Genomic DNA, 22102 nt, shown 5'->3' on the forward strand with positions numbered 1-22102 from the left:
CAGTGTCATACGATATGGGATGGAGTACGCGAGGTGCAGGTCGAAATTACGACAGCTTGAATGGCTTCGGTGCCATTGTTGGTCACCGTAGCGGAATGATTTTAGATTATTCAACATGTAATCGGATGTGCAAAAAATGCAATGCAACCGATCAACCTCCGGATCACGATTGCCGCAAAAATTTTGATGGTTCGGCGAAAGCTATGGAGCCTCACGTCGCTAAGAAACTCATTGTCAATAGCAGCATACTTAGGGCCCAAAATGTAGAAGTGGGTGTACTCATAGGAGACGATGACAGCACAACCAATGCAGTATGCCAAGCTGCCAGCAAACATTCCATCGTGAAACAATCCGATATGAACCACACATCAAACGGCGTCAAAAAAAGATTATACACGATTCAAAAAAACCATAAAGAACTTACAAAAAACTGCATTACATATCTCCACCGGTGCTTCACGTACGCTATGTGTCAGAATAAAGGTAACAGCAGAGCGATGGCTGATGCAATCCGTAAAATTCCGTACCACGCTATAAACGACCATAGTAAATGTGGCCACTGGTGTGGTTTCATTCAGGACAAGGAAAATTACGAGCACAGAATCATTCCAGGAGAAATTCGGGAGACGGGACTGTTCGAGGCACTTCGAGAAATCTTTGACAAGCTGGCCAATAATGCCGTAAAATTTTCGGCGGGTGCATCGAGTAATACCAACGAAAGCCTAAACGCAACTATGGCTAGCAAAGCTCCAAAATCTCGATGTTACAGTAAAACTGCGTCCGCCGACTTCCGATTCGCTTGCACAGTTGGCCAGAAAAACATCGGGGAAGGATACACGCAAGCGATACAGAAAAAGCTGGGCAAATCGCCGGGCAAGCACCATTCGCGACATGTTGCAGCGTCACAAAAAATTCTCCAAAGGCGACGGCAATTGATGAAGACATCAGCTTACAAGAAACGACGTATGCATTTGAAAAAGCTGCGGGCGGCTTTACGTCATAGAAAGGAAAACGTCAAAGGCATCACTTATCAGAGCAATGTCGATCTTTTAAATGAACTTGCAGAGGAAGACAAGACAGATCTAGAGGAAGAAGACAATAATGACATTGCTATTGTTCTATTAGATTTAGAAACATCCGGCTTCGAAATGAATTGCGACATCCTCCAAATTGCCGCAAAATATGGCAAAAATTCGTTCGATATTTATGTTAACCCGGTTCAAGATATTTCTGTGAGTGCCAGTCAGGCGAATGGTCTAACGAGCTGTTACGGAGAACTCATGTACAATGGTCGACAAGTTCCATCTGTGCCGATAAGAGCTGCGTTGGGAAGCTTACATGGGTGGCTAACATCGCTCGGAAAAAAGTGTTGCATTGCTACACATAATCTTTCATTTGATGGGCCCAGATTTATGAAACAAGTCATAAAATGTTCTCTAGAAAATGAATTTTCCGAAGTAGTTTATAGTTTTGTTGATACGTTACAGGTTATTAGAAATAGTACTGGTCGCAAAGGAAAAGGGGCATGCTCAATTAGCGGATTGGCAAATGCATTGAACATTTCTACCGTTGGAGCTCACAATGCGTCACGCGATTGTGTGATCCTGTCTAAAATACTAAATAAGTTGAAGATAACGACGCAACAACTTTTAACAAATTCAAAGACTTTCTCCGAACAAACTTTTATATGGAATACTCAGCAGAAAAGTACTGAAATTCTGTCAACATTAGCAGCTATGAAAAATATTGGTTTATCAGTCCGCAAGAAATTGGCGTTAGCTGAACTCGATATGAAAACTTTAAAAAATTCTTATGCACTGTGTGGAGCTGACGGACTTGCCGAATTTCTTGAGACAAAAATCAAACAAAAAACTTTACAAAAAATTCAAAAAGAATCAATAAATAAAATTATTGATTTTTTACGGCAAGAGAAAGATTAATTTTGCCAAAGAAAAACCAAAGAGATTATTTAATATAGTTTATTTTGTTTTTATTGTCCTAGTTTATGAAAAAATATAGTCTTTTATGTATACTGAATATACTTTTATTATGCAAACTGTGGTTGTAAGTGAACATGTATTGATAATATGACACTTATTAAAACTGAGAAAAATAATATAGAAACACACCTGTGTGTATTTACTCTTGCGAAATTATTGCTTCTTATTGTGTAATTTTTCCTGCGTTATTTGATATTCATAATCCCGCTATGTTTCTCATTTCCCCTTTCTATCTCTTCACGAGTGCAACGGAGACAAAAAGTTAGCTAGAAGTAGTAGAAGGCATAGATATACGTGTAGCGACAGCCATAGGTTATGTTCGCTTGCCCAGCTGATTGCGACGTTGCCGCGCTTTCACGAGCCATCGAGATACATTCGTGCCGACAGCACAATTATCTCAAGTTATAATTTATTTCTTTAAAACGGTGTAGTGAAGACAATTGAAACTTGGCAGATATTTTTATCTATTCGTATACTAGATGTACAAAAAAATTCAAAATATTGGTAGCGCTCCTTCAACATTTTTTTAGCTGTTTTATCCGCCAAAATCGTCTCTTCCCATCTGAATACGTGTAAAATCAATGAAAATTAAAATCGTTATATCTCAGCAACCGTTTAGTGGATTCGTTTCTACTTTTTTGTAGCACATCAGGAAGACTAAAAGAACATTCTCACAAATTTTTATCCACTTGGTAGCGCTTTGAAAATAGGTGCAATACATCCTTAAGAGTTATTTATTTCATAAATCGAGAGTTTGGAAAGAATTCTTTTTTTCTTCTTGCTATTTAGGTTGTATATAACATATCTGTTTTTAAATGAGGTATAGATATCCGATATATATGCAGAATCAGATATCATATCTAAGATAAAATTATTATGGCTTTTTATAATCTTGCAGATGTCTCTGAGATATTCTCATGATATCTCGACAAGTATTGCACAATCAGATATTCTGTTATACAGATATCTTCCAGATATCTTGGTGATATATTTTGCTATATAGGTAGTTATACTGTTATAACGTTTTCTAAATATAAAAATTAAATTTATTAAGTAAAACAAAATTTAGTTGCAACTAACTCAATATTTCTTTTCTAAGCATTCATTCCAATAATTTTAGTAATGCAATTTAATAACTATTTTTACCTATTTTTACAGCAAAGAACAATATAAAAAGAGCGCGACAACTTTTGAGTTATAAGTGCTATTAGATATGGAATGAAAAATTTAAGAGTTGTATAGAAATAAAATATGTTTGTCGTTAAAATTAAATATATATATATTTATATAAGTATAATTATATTTATTTGCATCCAGTAATCCGATCCAAAATCTAATCCAATGTAATCTAATTTAACTTTTGTTAATCGTCTGTATTATATACATTAGAATATTAATTAAATTATTTAAGATAATTTTTGCTTCAATGTCTTTGCATCCCATTACATTATTTTATTTTTCTCAATAAGAATAATTGGTCGCAGTATTTGGATTTTATTATAATTTTCAGCGCGTTTAAAATATTTCCGAAAATTATTCTTATATCATGCATCAGAATTAGCGGCATCATTTTTTAATATTCATGTTAAATCGAATAATTATTTTGAAAAGTTAATCCTTTGGCTACTATGCGCCACTGTAGTAATTTCCCGCTAACCGATAACAAAACGTCACTATACAGGATGTTTTAGAATTCTTGTTACAAACTATGAGAAATGGTAAGACTCGATAAAACCATCGTTTTTCATTAAGCAACTCCTGTCCTTTGATGTGTTCTTAAGGAGCAATGTGTCCTAGAATCCTGGCATCCGTCGGTAGGCAATCCAACGGTAAGGGGCAACCTGGACCAACAACACCACAAAAGATATTCAAAGTGTCTTTTCCTTACTTTATTGTACTTATTACATCTGCGCAACGTTGACCTGACGGCGCAACCACCTTACATTTTCAAAAATAAAAGAATTGTTCCTGATTTGGTGAACGCTTTATTGATCTGGTCAATCAGTTCCTTCCTGATGTCAAGGGGGGGTGACGTATCTACATAGTACTTTTGACATGCCCCTAGTGGTAAAAATCAAGAGGGTTGAGATCAGGAGAGCGTGCATGTCATGCGATAGGCGCCAGGACGCATTGCCGTGTCGGAGGACAGAGGTTGCTTAATAAAAAATGTTACTTTCACTGAATCCTATCATCCCTCAAAGTTTGTAACAAGGGTTTTGAAACATCCTGTATATGACGCACCTCTAAACGACTGTTTAAGATAAAACATTATACTGATTCTTTTCTGTACTCTGAAATCGCACTATTAAGAATGTCTTGAATTGTTTTGATCTGCATTTATTTCATTAAAAGAACGGTCGCATTTTTTAATCGTGTTCCATGGTCGAGTTGCGCGTACAGTAGTACTGCTCCACGTTCAGCTCAGTTCTAGCTAGAAGGTTGGAGTGCTTGTTTCGAAACTTTGTAATATAATAATAAATAATTTACTGTTGTTTGTAGTCAGACGAGGTGGTGAATTGTCCGATAAACCCTGTCCGCAGTCAAGAGCTCGAATGCTGGCCAATCCACGCGGCGCAACACCTAACATTGCTTCGGCGGTGGCATGGACATTGCCGTGAAACGAACCATCTGGTTGTTGCTGATTGATCAGCCAGGTTAAGGCTGCAGATCTATTCCAGTTATCGGCCGGTTCATTTTCAACTTCTTCTAGCGCTTGCATCACCAACACGGTATTACGCAGGTCACCAAAACTGCCGTCATGCCTTTGCTGTCGCGCCAGCTCCATTGACGGTTTACGAACGATGTGATGAAGGTTGCGATGCCGATGATCTTGAACGATACACCGCAGTGCCAGGATCAACATCGCGATAGTATCTAAAAGTTTTATTCATCGATAAAAGTTTATAGTCATGTAAAGAATCTAAGCAGTGCAAAATAAGAATAACATTAAAATATAGAATTTATGAAAATTTTATGAGGTCTGAAAAACGTATCTCCGAATCTTTTGAGGTAGGGAAGACCGGGGCTATTCGTGACACTGCTGAAATTTTGTCGCGGGCCTAACTTCAAAATGCTTGCTGCTAGAAACCTGTAATATCAATCACAGATGTCTCTTAGTGTCCTCTAGGTACCAACGGAATGGCATTTGCGTATCAACCATTTTTCTCTTTCAGTGACAGAAAGTTTGATTTCAAGTGCTCAAAGTAAAATTTTTCAAATCCCGAAAATTTGTTTTCTCGCCGAATAAAATAATAAGAGATCCGAAATGGTAAGTTGTATTCAGTCACTCGACTTTACTAAGCATAATGCATGAGTAGATTTTATGGTATTCTTTCTTATCTGTAAGTCACGGATCATGAATGAGGAAAAACCACGCCGGGGCATTTCGTGACACGATCAATCGGGACAACCAAAAAAACCACGAATAAGCGTTCAAAGGAAGAACCAGTTCGCAGGGGCCGTGAACGCCTTCGAGAAGTGGTTTCCCGTAATCGAATGTGAGCGATGAGGGCGATTAATGGAACAAGCGTTACGTTTTTCCTCATAATTTTTTATACATATAATATGTAAATTTTAACAAATAAAGGCTTTTTCAAAGTATAAAGTAGATAAAAATTGCAAAAACGAAAGAAATCCATATAGTTGTTCAATCAGAGAAAGTGATACGCATTACTCCGTGGCCTGTCACGAATTACCCCGGCCACGGGGCAATTTGTGACACATGACACAGCGATACATTTCTTGATATATTTTGAGACTCGTGAGAGAAAAACCTATATATTTTTTTTTCTTTTAAACTAGAGAGATGGACGATTACATCGCACTAATAAAAATTTTTTAAACATTTATACGAAGCGAGAAAAAAATTCGAAACAAAAATGTGTCACGAATAGCCCCGGTCTCCCCTACATACAAACGAAATAACAAGCACTACAAACGAGTACAAACGAACTACATTAACCATTTTTATTTTTTATAAAGTTGGGCGCCAGGTTTACATCATCGTCAGTGCAACGCGACCAGCGCTGGCGGCTCGCAGTTTCGCTGATCGCGCGCAGTTAAATAAATTTTTTTTCTAGCATATAGAACAAAACCATTATCACACATTTTTTTGTAAATAAAACTTTTCCGCTAGAAAAAGTTTTATGTCCATTAGTGGAAAAATGAAATGAGTTTTACAATTTATATTTTTTATACAAAAAAATTAATTTTTATATTAGTGGATAGCTTTCGAAATTCTGTATATTTTGTACATTTAAGAAATTACTCTATTATGCTTGTTAGTTTAGAAGTTATAGCCGAAAGATGAAAATTTGGTTGGAAAAACGATTTTCGAGGGCTGATTTCGCTCCTTAAACATGTTGATAAAAAAATATCGAATATTTTTACCTCTTCTACAAATGTACCAAGTTTCATTAAAATTGGAGAGAAACATCTGGAAGATTTTTCTTGTCAGTTACCGTTTGAGCCAGACGAGGTAGTTGTCATTTAAAATCATGACTGTCTTTTGAGTAAATTGTTGTCTTAATTATATATAAGTACAAAAATTTTGTTTTTTGTATATAACACTACATGAAATTATATATAATCATATAAGATTTATATATAGATGGATGTATATATATCCATATTAGTGATGGGCGATTTTTTTAACAAAATCGATTTTTGAATCGATCTTGAATCGGAATGACCAGAATCGATTCACTAATAAAATCGGACTAAAAGAATCGATCTCTTAAGGATCGATTCACTAATAAAATCGGACTAGAAGAATCGATTTCTTAAGAATCGATCCGAAAATTGCATGTAATGAGCGAAGTATTTAAATTTTTAACATATTTTAGGGCGTAATATTTTATTTGTCGTATGACAAATTTTTTAAACGTACTGATTGGCTATAAGATAGAAGACTTCTAGAAACTCGAGAACTTCTATCTTGCACGTCTTGCAGTCAATTAACATGCTTAAAATATTTTTCGTACGATATAAAATATCAGCCTAAGTGTCCGTCCTAAGTCCTAAGTTGATATAAAATATATAAATATATAAAAGTGATATATGATTTAAAAATAAAAATCAGAATTCAGAAGTTTGCATCATAACAATTCAGGCCTTCAGGGTGTCAACTGTCAAGAGTTTCGGTAATAATTGTGTAACTGTAAAGATATTAAAAAAAGGAAAAAATAAGAATTTTTATTTAAAACATTTTTATTCAATTTTCCACTCATGCATAGATAAGGAGTTTAAGAATAGCATACACTGTAAATGTTCAGACGATAATTTGTTTCGTTTTTCCGTAACAATATTCCAGTTTTCGAGAACAAACGTTCAGATGGAACGGACGTAGCTACAATTAATAAGTATTTTTTTGCAATGACATGAAGAGATGGATACATTGTCTTACAACTATAAAGCCAATAGTGAATTGGATCTTCATGTAACCCAATAATTGGTTGGTTTTAGGTAATGTTTGAAGTCAGTCGGCATATCCTCAGTATCATTGCAGTTTAATTGCTCCATATAAGCAAGTTCATTATGATATGACCACAAAGAGTTCTTTTGATTGTCCATTACTGCATTTTCTGTTGTATTATTTTCTTTGAACATATCGTTATTTACATTTTCCATTTGCCGGACTATCTTATTTATAGTTTGTAAGCAGGCATCTTGATTATTAAAATGCAATCGTTTGAATCGAGGATCTAGAAGAGTTGATACAGCTAACATAGTGTTATTTTCTATATCTCCAAATCGCATGTTAATGTTGACAGAAAGAGATTCAAGCAACTGTATGGCTGTACTTGATGTCAATTCATCTTTTAAAGTATTCACTTTTCTTTTTAAGCAGTTGATTAGTGGGATTATTTTGCTACTCGTAACATACTGTTCGCCACATATTTCCTTTGTAACAGCTTCGATCGGAGCCAAAACTTGAATAACTTCTTTGGCAAGCTGTAATTCTAAGTGGCTGGGCCTCGGTAGACCTGCGCAATAACGTCGCGCAATATCCAATGAACGTACAGCTTTTCCGCTCATCGTTGTTTTAAAGTTTCTAGTAAAAGCTGTTCAAAGAATAACAATAAACATATCAATAGATCGAAAATCGATTCTCTATTAAAAGAATCGATTCATGCTAAAATCGAAAAGAAAAGAATCAATTTAAAAAACACGATTTTGGGAGGAAAAAGATCGATTTCCTGAAAATCGAATCGAGATCGCCCATCACTAATCCATATGAATCTTACATGTATCCCCATACATGAGTGCATATATGATCTATTACCCACACAAAAAATATATCTGAGATATAGCCAGATATCTTTATGCCTACAATTTTAAGTCAAATCTGAGATATCTTATTTTCAGATATTCACAGAATATCTGCAGAACATCATTACTCGATATCACATTATATCTTTGAAAAAGACATCTCTGCAACATTTGCATTCGAATATATGGTCGATTTATAGTTAGCTCTTATATTTTATAAAGATCAACTCAAGTTTATTCGTATCCAATAAAACAATCCGAGAGGACTTGGACGCCGTACCGATTCGTCCCGGCGAAAGCCAGACGCCGCAAGGGTACTTAGAAAATTTTCATTCGGGCGGCGCCGGAGGTAACGACCGCGGCGCGAAAGCAACTCGCCGTGAGGAGATTTAAAAAACTTTTGCTGCGGTTGCGCCGGAGGTAACGATCGCGACACGAAATCAACATGTCGCGAGGGGACTCAGAAAATTTTCGCTCGGGCGAGCGCTAGTAACATGCGCTGCCGCGACGCAGCTACATGCGCCAGTACCTTCTTGTAAGCAAAAATCCTTATGCACTAGGATAAAAGGCGAACCTGTGAAATACTTGGCTCTAATATTTTTCGTGATACCTCCGAGATATCATACAGTGCAGAGATGGCAAAATTTGCAAAATATTGGAATAGTATCGATGCATAATTTTGAATTTTTTGCGAATTCTTATGAAAAAAACTTTTTATATTTGAAGAAAAACTCATTGTCAGAATTGATGAGATAAAAATGAATTTTTTTTGAGCTCTTAAAAATCATTTTAGAACAGAGAATAAATACGGAAGAACAATTGATTTCATAAATAGAGATTTTAAAAAGAATTTTTTTCTTCTTGCTATTTGGGTTGTATATAACATATCTGCTTTTAAATGAGGCATAGATATCCGATATATATGCAGAATCAGATATCATATTTGAGATAAAATTATCATGGCATTTTATAATCTTGGAGATGTCTCTGAGATATTCTCATGATATCTTGCGCAATCAGAGATATTCCGTCATTCAGATATCTTCTAGATATCTTGGTGATATATTTTGCTCTGTGGGTAATATTTATAGTTATATTTGGAATTATATATGCCCATATATAACGATATATGGACCCATGTATAATTTTATATAAAGTACCAAATTTCATATATAATCACATATAATTTCATATATAATCACATATAAATCATAAATATTTATATATATAATTATATCTCTCTATCCGGAGGAGGGCAGTCGCGGATTTACAAAACGCAAAGTTAGGTTAAGAGACGAAAAGGTAACGCGGGCGGATGTCCGCAGATAATTGCCAGGTAAACGTGATATAATGGGCGCCAGGTGCAACTATTCGCATCACCGTACAATACCTTAGCACCAATACCTAATGCGATACATCAGGGCGTAGTTTCTTTTTTCTGGAGATTTGGAGAGGAGGCGTGACGCAATTAATTATACACAACTTAACAGAAATAGAATAATATATATTTGAAATTAATCAGAAAAAGATATAGCATAGTTGAAATTAGAAACATTAGAAAAAGATATAGTACAGTTGGAATTAGAAACAGATATAGTATCGTCGAAATCAGTAAAAGATACTCAGGGACATCAGGGAAGATGTGCGGACAAATATAAATGTAGCGAACTACCTTCCACGCGAACGCGCTACTCAAAATCCCAAAGGATACGCAACGAACCTACCGCGCAATACCGACTAGTTCTTACGCATATTCCCGAATCCAACGCAACGACGTCTACACGCAAAGACGCGATAACATTTAACACGAAATACCGGATACGCACCAATGAATCCAACGCAACAACGCATTCACACGAAGATTCACGTACGACGCAATAACTGCGGGCGATCTCGCCGTATCGGCCCTGCCGACAGGCGATCAGCCTCGCAAATAATATCTACTTTCGGCTGGCGATTTCGCCTTGTCGATCACGGCAGACGATCGTCCTCGCCTCGGATATCCCCAAGCACAAAACGACCTGAGCCGCGGACGATTCCGCGGCTAGCCACGCTAATCCCGAGATTTCCCGCGGAACCCGGTGATTCCACGGCACCGCACCAATCCCGACGACTCTACGGTCCTACCCAACGCAAGACACAATATTCGATCTCCTCGCGGGCCCGACTCTACGACTTACTTTCACGCCAACACACTAATTGTAAGTGCGAAACCGAGTGCCATCCAAATATACATTGCCACTCACGAAACGCATTTTCACTAAATTACCGCGTGACCGCCCGGAATCCGCAACACGAATTACGCGATCGCGACTCTAATCTTTACCACAATTATTTCACAACATTTAACACGATTGACCGAACACGCAACGTAACTGTCGGCCGTGACGGTGTTCCCGGGGAGGGCGTACCTGATCTCTACTTGCTCGAGGATTCGTTCTCGGCGGGGCCCCTTCGTGGATTCCAAACCAGTCTTCTCGACAAGGTAGAGCGCAAGGTAGCGATGAGCGCTCATTCTCCAGATAACAGGTATCGCCAGATATTCCAAGGTAACTGACACGCGATGGAAACCGAAACCAACGCCTCGAACGAATCCTCTTCACCGCGGGGACGCCAGAGTGGTGACCTTACAGAAAACGATGTCCTTGGCAGCCTTTGGCTCGGTCGTCGAAGGATGCTTCTCTGTCCCGGTCCGGCACGACGCGACAGTGCGGAGACAATGGCCTGCCGGGATTGCGCCGGTTCCCCGCGCCTGCGCAGTGGCGCACCGCTTGTAGTGTCCGCCGATCCGAGCGCGCTCCCATGCGCCTAGCGCCTCTCTTTCTTGCGGCGCGGCTCGAACTGACTTCGCCTCGCGCGACCCCTTTAAATAATCCGGCTGTCCGGGCCGCGATTATTTGGCCGGCGTTACGTAGGCCAGGCTGGCCGGGCCATGACCGACACCGGCAGCCCCTCGGGGTGGCGGCCACAGGGCTGTGCACGTTCCTTGGGCCGTACTGCTGCACCCTGGTCCCCATGACATTACGACAGGGCGTCCCCCGGGGTTCTTCGGTTTCAAACTTCTGCGGTGGCCGAGCTCGGGGTCGGATCTCATTCGGCGGCCTTTGATGTTGCGCTTGTGGGGAGGTCCGGGGGTGACCTGACTGACAGCCACGTCCCTCGGTTGTTTCCTTGGATGTGTTTTCTAATTCCTCCTTCGTGGCGACTCAAAGCCATTACACAAGATACCCGGTCATCACCGGCAATCCCCTTAAAAGATAAGCTTAGTACGCTAATTACTAATTCCGCCGAAGCGGCGCAATCGCCCTCCCCCGCTTTGAGCGAGGAAGCACCCCCGAATTTCCCCTCGGCCGAGCCCGTCCGGGTAGCGGACGCGACTTGTCACGTCACAATATAATCTTTTTTCCCGGGTTATTTCCCGCCGGAGAACGTGAGATTATTTTAATTTTATTGTTACCGCTGAAGATCGATGGCTCAAAGCACAATCAAAACGTCCAATGTATAATTATGTAGGGTAGATAGTTCGTTCAACAATGAACCAGTAGTACACTATGAACTATTGCGATATTTCGTAAATGTGACGTTGCCAGATTGTGCTGTTGTCATGCAGCGACTCGCATTTGAACCCCTCTTCGGCTCCTCAATCGGCCGGCAGATCACGCGAAGGACGGACATTTGAGGTCACATTTTGTGAATTTTGGGTGACAAACTAACATAAGTTTTTTTGTAAGTTTTACGTGTTTTTCATGTTTATGTTGTTATATCTATCATTTTTTTCATTATTCTATGGTTTATTGTGTATATTTGGCTTTTATAATTCTGTAAGCAACTTTTTCTATTGTATTATTTTACCGTATTATTTTAAAAATTATCATAAAAAATGTTATATGGTCTACAATAAACCATTTTGTTTTTGATTAGTTATCTGTGTTATAAGTCTTATTAAACTGACTAGTTGCTACAATAAATAATAATTTAAGTGAGAAAAAGTCTGATTAAAAATAATAATTTTGATTGTAAGTTTCAAATAATAAAAATATATAACATATATAATTAAGTTGGCTTTAATTTAAATTTATACTATCCTAACCTTACATATCATGTCTTACAATTATCTCTTCTCTAAATAAACATTTTAAAACATAGTAAAAATAAAATAACCCTAATAATTCACACTATAAAACATGTAGTTTATTGTTAAAAATGGCTAGGGTTCATTGTGTACATACACATAGGGACGCATCTTTCTCGCATTTAAAATACATCCAGCCGCGTATATAAGCAGACCCTCTGTGAGGCGAAAAGTAGATTCGGTTTCAAAACCTCCATTATCATTAATAAAAATTATTCTTCTAACGACAAGAGTAAACGCTCGTTAAACGCTCAATAGAGGCTGGATGCAGTTTTCAATGATAAAAGTAGGCTGCGGTCCACTTGACGTTACAAATGCTTTGAAATGTTCTTCTTCTCTTTCTTTTTTCATTGAAAGAAAGGAGAAGAGGAATGCTTCGAAGCATTTGTAGTGTCAAATGGACCGTAGCCATAAACGCCTATTAAATGCTTAACAGATCAAAAACGCTATGTTCAAATGCCTTTTAAACGCTGCAGTGTGCCAATTTCCGCTGTATGAAATCTTTACTGACCGTTTCCAAACTCTCAACAAACTCCCGCAAACGCTCACGTGAACGCCAAAGAAACGTTCACAAAACTTCTCATTTTTGCCAGGGTTATCTTATACAATATGTAGCCAACTAAATGTATGAACTGTATGCAAAAATACAGATCTTCAACTTAATAATTGAGAGATATATATAAGCCTCTGTACATGGTTCATTGTTGGAGTACCTATCCTATCCTATTAATTATTAAAGATTGATCCCAAGGAGCGCCAATGCGCGTATAACGTGCTTTTAATGCGCGTACAATTGCATTGGCTTCAAAACCACATTAATTGTGTGTTCAAAATGCGCACATTCAAATGCGTAATTAATGCAAATTGAGCATTCGATTTATAAATGACAGGTTTTATAAAATAATTAAATGAGTAGCTTTTGACTCATTATATGGAACATTATATTATATAAATTGAATTAAAAAAAAATGATTTTACTAACGATCTTTGTTCTTATTTCTGCGTTTAAAGCATCAACGTGTAGATGCACATGTGTAGACCTTTAGATCGCCTATAAGTTAAGCAAGCTGGTGGAGCTTTGGTTGTCCACAGTGAACTCTACACAAAAAAAAGAATATTCTTATTTAGAGAATATATTTATTTTTGACATGTGAACCTTAAAATGAGATTATATATAAAGTATTAAACAAAGATAAATTATTTGCATCAAAGCATTATATGTATATAATTTAATAAAAAATATATTCTTATTATTTAAAAATAATTTTTATTAATGGAAAGCAAAAAATATTAGATAGAGAATAACAGTACTTTCAAATCAAGAATATTCATACATTATAACAATAAAGACGTTTAAGAAGTTTAATCTTATTTTAAAATTCAATACTCTCTACGTCAACACAAATAATGTTGATTCAATTTTATTATGTTACAATAAAGAAGAAGAAATCGAAAGAAGAAGACATTGTGGCAGCCTACGCCACCCGCATAAAACGCATCCGCGCATTTTGCCGACGCGGTAGTTCGCAACAACTTCGCTAAGCGACGCATGGCGAGAAGCGCTTTCTCGTATTTAAAATACATTTAACTGCGTATATAAGCAGACCCCCCCCTGTGAAGTAAAAAGCAGATTTGGTTTTAAACCTTATTATTAATAAAAATTATTTTTGAATAATATTTTTCTTTATTGAATTATATATATAATGTTTTGATGCGAGTAATTTATCTTTGTTCTACGCTATATAATCACATTTCCAGATTTACATGTCAAAAATAAAAATATTCTCTAAATGAGAATGTTCTTTTCTTCTGTGATAGCTGTATTGGAATATTCTCACAGCAATGCTTCGAAGCCGAGCACGAAGAAAAGAAGAGATAGGTTGCTCAACGTCCGTTTCTTTCTCTATCTGGACACTGAGTAACCTATCTCTTTTTTCTTCGTGTCCGGCCTCTAAACATTGCAGTGAGCATTCCAATATAGTACAGATGAGTTCACTGGTTGTCCGATTGGGCTCCTCAATCAATGAGCGTAGGTGCACTTTTTGGTATGCACTGCCCTAATATGCATTAAATGTGCATATAATGCAGGACAAATACGCGCTTTAAATGTGCATTAACAACCCGCATTTAATGCAAAGTTTAATGTACATTCAAAGCGCATTAAACGCGCATTGGCACTTTTTTTGAGGTTATGTCTCTTGAATGAGAGGGAGTGGGTGCCTTCAGCTCCTCCTTGGAGCTATATGACACAACGTTTCTGAATCTATAGTGTTCCTATCTCTCTTCCCTTATATATTTTTTTGCCTATCCTCTTGATATAATTGTATATGCATCTAATAGAGTTAATCAATCCTTCTTCCTTAGCGTTTCCGTGATATCTATGTCCTCTTGTATTTCTCTAATTCTGAGCTCTCTGTCTAGTCTTTCTCTCTCCTCGTCATACTTGTTACGCTGCCACAGCACATGCACAATACTCTCGCACTCGCTATCGCAATCGCATCTAGTGTCCTCTATATATCCTTTTCTTGCCAATGACTCATTAACATTATAGTGGTTGCTTCTCAATCTATTTATCAATGTCGTAGTATCTTTCTTCGTTAATCTTGTGAAACCATGGTTTTTTCTTTTCTTTATTATAAAAATTTTCAAAATAATATTTACCCTTATAGCTAGTCTCTTTTATCAGTGTATCCTGTGTTAGATTCCATACTTCTCTTTTGAATTCTTGTCTGAAGTCCATAATCGGTATCTCTATGAGATTATCTTCCTCTTCCTCTGTAGCTTCCTTGGCTAATTTATCTGCCGTCTCGTTGCCTTTAATTCCTATCCCACCAAACACAATGCAACATGTAACGTACAGGTTAGTTGCAATTTCCTACTCAACAATATAAATGCAATATAACACACGTGTTATAAACGTGTGTTATAAACGTGTGTGTTATATTGCATTTATATTGTTGAGTAGGAAATTACAACTAACCTGTACGTTACATGTTGCATTGTGTTTGCTGGGATATGTGCTGGAATCAATACATAAAAAATTCTGTTCTATTTTGAATATGTAAGTCGAAAGTGTCTTTCCCTGATTTCATTCACATATCTGTTCTTGTATATACATTCAAGTGGTCATTATGTATAGTTTGTAGCACCGATTTTGAATTCATCAAAATAACTACATCTTTAGATCTTTACTCCGCCTCGTGTTTCATTATTTCTAAAGCCACTTTTATAGCCACTGCTTCTGCCGTAAATGATGAACAATTCTTTGGAATGCTTATGTTGTATGCTATTTCTTGATCTTCAATCACTACACTGGCTTCCAGTGATTTACCCTTCTTCTTTTTCCATAATTATATATAATAGTATATCCGTCTTCTAAATTAAACCTAACTTAAATCTTTTCCAAAAGACCTTCATCCGTGCTCTCCTGCTTCTTACGCCAATAACCGGTAGTTAGATCTATTGGGATTTGTTCTGTAACTGCTCTATAATCCACGTCAAATATTTCAAATCTTCTTCTTACTCCAGTCTTTCTTCTACACCATTTTATTCTTCTCCATGTTTCTTCTATAATGCTTCTCTTGTGCATAGGATGTCTGTATTTCGCAAAGTCTTCATGTTGTATCAATTCTTCGAGGGTTTCATTCAACTCTCTCTCTCTCTCTCTCTCTCTCTCTCTCTCTCTCTCTTTCTTTCTCTCAAGTAAGTAGGAAATGGTGTCGTTTATGTGCTCCGTATTTGCGAACAGCTGTGGTGCAGTAATTGTGCCCCGCGGGGCTCTGCTATTGCAGATCATATAGCGTAGGCGTTTTTGCTTTATTAATAGCTATAAAATCATTTAGGGGAGACTTTTAAACATCTAACAGAGGCGTATCAATGTCATCATAACCTAACAACTGAAGGATGTACACGAGAGGTTAAAAGTATTCAAGTCAGACATTAAGACCTATATTTATTGGAAGAGCACATAGTATACCCTGGTAAAAATTACCGTTAGAAACGGATAGAACGTGCATTCTATCCGTTTCTGACTGCTTTACTATGCGTTTCTTTCCCTGCAATTACAGATAGAAACAGATGAAAAGTGTTGCAGATTCTATAAGACTGTGTACGCAAAGATGGTGGGGAAAGGCTAACTGCATCTAACTGATTCCTAACGGAACGGAACTTATCCAAATCTATACGTAAACGTAATTACGAATCCTATCCGTTTCTATACGCAACCAGTTTTGAATGTCTATCCGCATCTGATTGCAAAACCAGGTAGGATATCTATCTGTATTTGCATGCAATTATGATTTGCCCGCTCTATCCGTTTCTAACTGCAAATGCATTTTATTCATTTCTTACTGCAAATACATGTACATTGTGGGAGGTTTGTAGTTATCAGGTAGATTCTACCTTTAAACGCCAGGAGAAGGGATTCCTCCAGTTACGACACTGTAATTTTTCTGGTTGTCGGCTGACAGAACGCCTGCTTATATATTATGGCTGGTTGTATTTTAAATGTGAGAAACGCTTTTCATCATGCGCCGCCTAGCGGCGTCGTCGCAAATCGTCGTCCATCTGCATCTGTACGCAATGTCGACCTATAGGAATTTGTCTGCAACTACGGATACGAATCCTGTATGTTTCTGTCCGCATTAGATGCTGACGGTATCTATCCGTAATTACGGATACCGCATCCATCTGCATCTGTACGCAATGTCGACCTATAGGAATTTGTCTGCGACTACGGATACGAATCCTGTATGTTTCTGTCCGCATTCTGTACGCATCAGATGCTGACTGTATCTATCCGTAATTGCGGATACCGCATCCATCTGCATCTGTATGCAATGCCAACCTATAGGAATCTGTCTGTAACTATACGGATATGATTCCTGTCTGTTTCAGATAGGAGTTGAATATTTCTTCAACGTTGCTGTTATATAGTCGCTGATATAGTCGCTAGTAATATCTAACGAAATCCTGTTCGCTCTAACAGCAACGTTGAAGGAAAAATTCAACTCTTATCTGAGACAGGCAGGAATCGTATCCGTAGTTACAGACAGATTCCTATAGGTTGGCATTGCATACAAATGCAGATGGATGCGGTATCCGCAGTTACGGATAGATACCGTCAGCATCTGATGCGTACATACTGCGGATAGAAACATACAGGATTCGTATTCGTAGTTGCAGATAAATTCCTGTAGGTCGACATTGCGTACAGATGCAGATGGATGCGGTATCAGCAATTACGGATAAATACCGTCAGCATCTGATGCGTACAGACTGCGGGCAGAAACAGACAGGATTCGTATCCGTAGTTGCAGACAAATTCCTATAGGTCGACATTGCGTACAGATGCAGATGGATGCGGTATCCGCAATTACGGATAGATACCGTCAGCATCTGATGCGTACAGAATCAGACAGAAACAGACAAGTTTTTCTATTGCAAAAGCTTATAGATGCTGTATGCCGATAGATTTCCATTAGATACAGTTATACGTCGTTACATTTTCTGTCTGTATTTGCAGATACAATAGTGCTGCTTACAGAAACGGATAGGGCTAGAATTTTCTTTTCAAGCTTGCAGTTACAGCGGATAGGATTCCGTGGGTGACCTCCTTTTGGACACATAACGATTCGACATCGCTTGATTAGACACGCACTATTGGACACGTAACTATTTAACACCGCACGATTCGACACCGCACGATTGGACACCGCACGATTGGACACCGCATGATTCGACACCGCATGATTCGACACCGCACAATTCGACGCGAACATTACACGATTCGACACCGCACGATTCGGCACCGCACTATTCGACACGAACATTGCACGATTCGACACCGCACAATTCGACACCGCACTTTTCGACACGCACGATTCGACACCGCACGATTCGACACCGCACTTTTCGACACGCACGATTCGACACGTTCGATTCGACACCGCACGATTCGACACCGCACGATTAGAAGCGAGAGCTGATATAAAAAATTATAGAGTAACAGAACTCGTAAAGAAAGATAATAAATAAAAAACTATTACGTTTTTTTTAATTGTGTTTATTTTTAATTTTATATATCATCATGTACATAGTGTCTCACGCGAGTTCCACGCTGCCTACCGGCGGAGGTGGATGCGGGAGGGGGGCCGAAGGCAGCGTGGAACTCGCTTTACAACTTAAAGTACATGCTAAGTTGTAAAGCGAAATTATAAAGTACATGCATGGGGAGGGGGGTGCAGGGGAGCAAAATCCCCCCGCCCACGCATGTACTTAAACGAGCTTATAAAACGCTTCATGAACCCATGTCGCACCTCGTTTCGCGTGGAAAGTGTATGCGTGAACTATTTTGACATATAGGAAAATAATTTATATATATATGCAACGTAATTGGAGAAGTTGTTAGACCGATTCTTTCAATTCTAACAATATAAATTATTTACTGAAAAAGAAAATTAAAAACAGAAAAAAATAAAATATTTATGATTGTATTTTTTTTTTTTCCTATTAGTTTTGATAATTTGTACAAAATTAACAATAATAGAAAATAGAAATACCGAAGATTACATAGAAGTTTGAAAACAAATAACAATTACTGTCCTTTCATTATCACGCATGTGTCAAAAAGGTTTGATTATTTTTTATTTGTGCGCGTATATTTTGAAAAAAACTTCCTCTAACTTAACAGATTACTACTTACGCGGTGCTACTAATCTACAAAAATTAAATTGTGTTGCCTAGGGATTTTCTTTAGTACCAACGTTATCCCCTCTACTTTTTCGGGAAACTGTCGTGTAACCGATTTTAACATTTAAAAACTCGATAATTATTGCGAATGCCGCAAAATGGTAGGCGATTTTTATGTTAATCTCGACTCCTTCTACCTTTCGACAAGCGTTGGGTAGTGCTTTGAGACACTATGTATATGATGACACTATGTATATGATGATATATAAAATTAAAAATAAACACAATTAAAAAAAACGTAATAGTTTTTCATTTATTATCTTTCTTTGCGAGTTCTGTTACTCTTTAATTTTTTATATCAGCTCTCGCTTCTAATCGTGCGGTGTCAAATCGTGCTGTGTCGAATCGTGCGTGTCAAAAAGTGCGGTGTCGAATCGTGCGGTGTCAAATCGTGCGTGTCGAAAAGTGCGGTGTCGAATCGTGCGATGCCGAATCGTGCGGTGTCGAATCGTGCAATGTTCGCGTTGAATTGTGCGGTGTTTAATCAAGCGGTGTCCAATCGTTACGTGTCCAAACGGGATACGCCCGATTCCGTTACATACCGTCAGAAATTCTATCTGTTTCTAACTGTTTCTAACGGTAATTTTTACCAGGGTAATATCGTACGAGCATGAATACTGAACAAGCGTCGAAATGGATATGCAAAGGATGTAGGAAAGAAGTAAAGTCCCCACTTGTATGTAAGTCATGCTCAGCGGCGTACCACAAAAGTTGTGCGGCCTTAAATAAAGTGCTGAGTGAGAGCGGTAGCCACCTAGTCTGCTGTTCGGAGGACAATGGAAGGAAAACAATAACACCGTCAAAATAACAAAAGTCATTAGACGAGAAAATAGATGATATTCTGCGAATGATTCACAGTTTAAAGAGTGAACAAATTACGAAGGATTATTTGAGGAGTATGATCAATGAAATCGTTACATTGGACCTTGAAAATGTTAAAAAAGACATTAAGGAGATAAAGAGCGTTTTACATAATCAGGGAAAGTTTAGCAGTAAAAAACCAGAACAAAGGCGTTTATACTCTGAGGTAACTAAAACAAATGAAAAACCTAGGCAATGCACACTAGTTGTCAAACCAGTTGAAAGGCAAGAGGGAAGTATTACTAAAACAGATATAAAAAGTCAGATTAATATAAGCGATATGCCAGTGGGAGTCACAGCATTTAAAAAAAAAGCCAAATGGAACAGTGATTATAGGATGTAATAATGAAAATGAAAGAAATATATTGCAATCAGGTTTGGAATCTAAGTTAGGAAACAAATATAAAGTTAATCAACCAAAGTTAAAACGCCCAAGATTTAAAATTATCGGGGTGGAGCAAGAGGAGGAAGTATTAGATGATGAAAAATTATTATCAACGATAATAAAACAGAATGATCTAAGCATGTATGAAGGACGCGAAGTTATGAAAATAATATATAAGAAAATAAATAAAAAATATAGAAATGTTTCAATTAGTATTGAGAGTGACCCAATGATGTTTAACGAAATAATAAAAAGAGGAAGACTCAACATAGGATGGAAAAAGTATAGAGTATTAGAAGATATATATATTATTCGATGTTATAAATGTTGGGGTTTCAATCATTTGGCAAGGGAGTGTAAAGATTGCGTGCGATGCGAAATTTGTGCCGAGAACCATGACCGTAAAGACTTCTGTGAGTAAGAAATGCGTAAATTGCGATAAAGTAGCAAGTAAGTTAAAATTGAATAATTTTGAGATAAACCATGCGGCTAGTGATAGAGATTGTCCGTGTTATATAAAAATGATTAATAGGAAAATAAGTAAAACCGACTATGGGGACATAGCAATCATTTAATGAAATAATATATTTAAATGCACAAGGTTTGTTGGGGACATATTGACAAAATCGTTTCACAAATAGTACACAATAGAGAACTTCTCATATTAGCGACAGTTGAGACACATGTTACTGAGGAGGTGATCATGAGTTGCAAATTGGTGGATATAACGTAATTAGATGCAATACAAGTAATTCGAGAACAGGTGGAGTAATTGTATATGTAAAGGATAATATTCAAACAAAAATTATGGCAGTTAAAGAAATAAATTTAAATACATGGTTATCCATCATAAAGATAGGAAATCATACTAAAGAAAATATAATTATATGTACATTATACCACTCACCAAATGCTAGTGACTCAGAGTTTATAGATATTATAAAGGAATTGGGAGAACACCTAATAGAATTTAATAAAGTAATTATTGTAGGAGATTTTAATATAGACATTAACAAAAATGATTATTATGCAAAGAAACTAATCGATGCTATGTATTCGTATGGTTTCTCACAATATGTACTAGAGAATACAAGAATAACAAATAAGTCTAGCACATTGATTGATCTGGTGTTTTCAAATTTTAAAGTAATGGTAAAAACAAAACATACACCAAAGATTACAGACCACTCTATGCTAATTATCAATACAAAATTAGAAAATGTATATAGACCCACACAATCAATAACTGCTAGAGACTTTACAAGCTTTAATGATGAACTGTTTATTCAGGAGATAGGCAATTATTTAAAGGAGAAAGATTTAAATGAAATACAGGTAGTAGATGTTGCACACGATTTCATAGATATGATTATTAAAGCTTTAGATAAATTCGCGCCATTTAAAAAAATCAAATTAGATTATAAGATAAGTCAGGTACCATGGTTTGCAGGAAGCATTAGACAATTAATAAAAAAGAGAGATAGGTTATACAGGATAGCTATTAATTCGAGAACTGAATTAGATTGGACTCTATATAAACAAAAGAGAAACTTGGTTGTTAATGTAGTTCGTAGGGCTAAAAAGAGCTGGTATGAAAGCAAAATAGATAATTGCAAACATGATAGTTTAAAACTTTAGAGAGTAATTAAGCAATTAGTGTATGGAAAGGAAGTGAAAAACCAAAACAATAATGGTGTAGTATTT

General features: G+C 37.1%; 1 protein-coding gene across 6 annotated transcripts in view; it reads right to left on the reverse strand.

Annotated features, from left to right (window-relative positions):
- The window catches only part of LOC139815798 (uncharacterized protein CG3556), a 120663-nt gene that overhangs the window by 37647 nt on the left and 60914 nt on the right, over positions 1-22102 (reverse strand). For all 6 annotated transcript variants that reach the window (XM_071782977.1, XM_071782976.1, XM_071782980.1 and 3 more), the window contains one exon: positions 4488-4874. In XM_071782977.1, coding sequence (XP_071639078.1) covers positions 4488-4874 — 387 coding nt within the window. The remainder of the gene's footprint in view (positions 1-4487; positions 4875-22102) is intronic.

This window comes from Temnothorax longispinosus, chromosome 7 (genome assembly GCF_030848805.1).
Source record: "Temnothorax longispinosus isolate EJ_2023e chromosome 7, Tlon_JGU_v1, whole genome shotgun sequence".
NCBI lineage: Eukaryota > Metazoa > Arthropoda > Insecta > Hymenoptera > Formicidae > Temnothorax > Temnothorax longispinosus.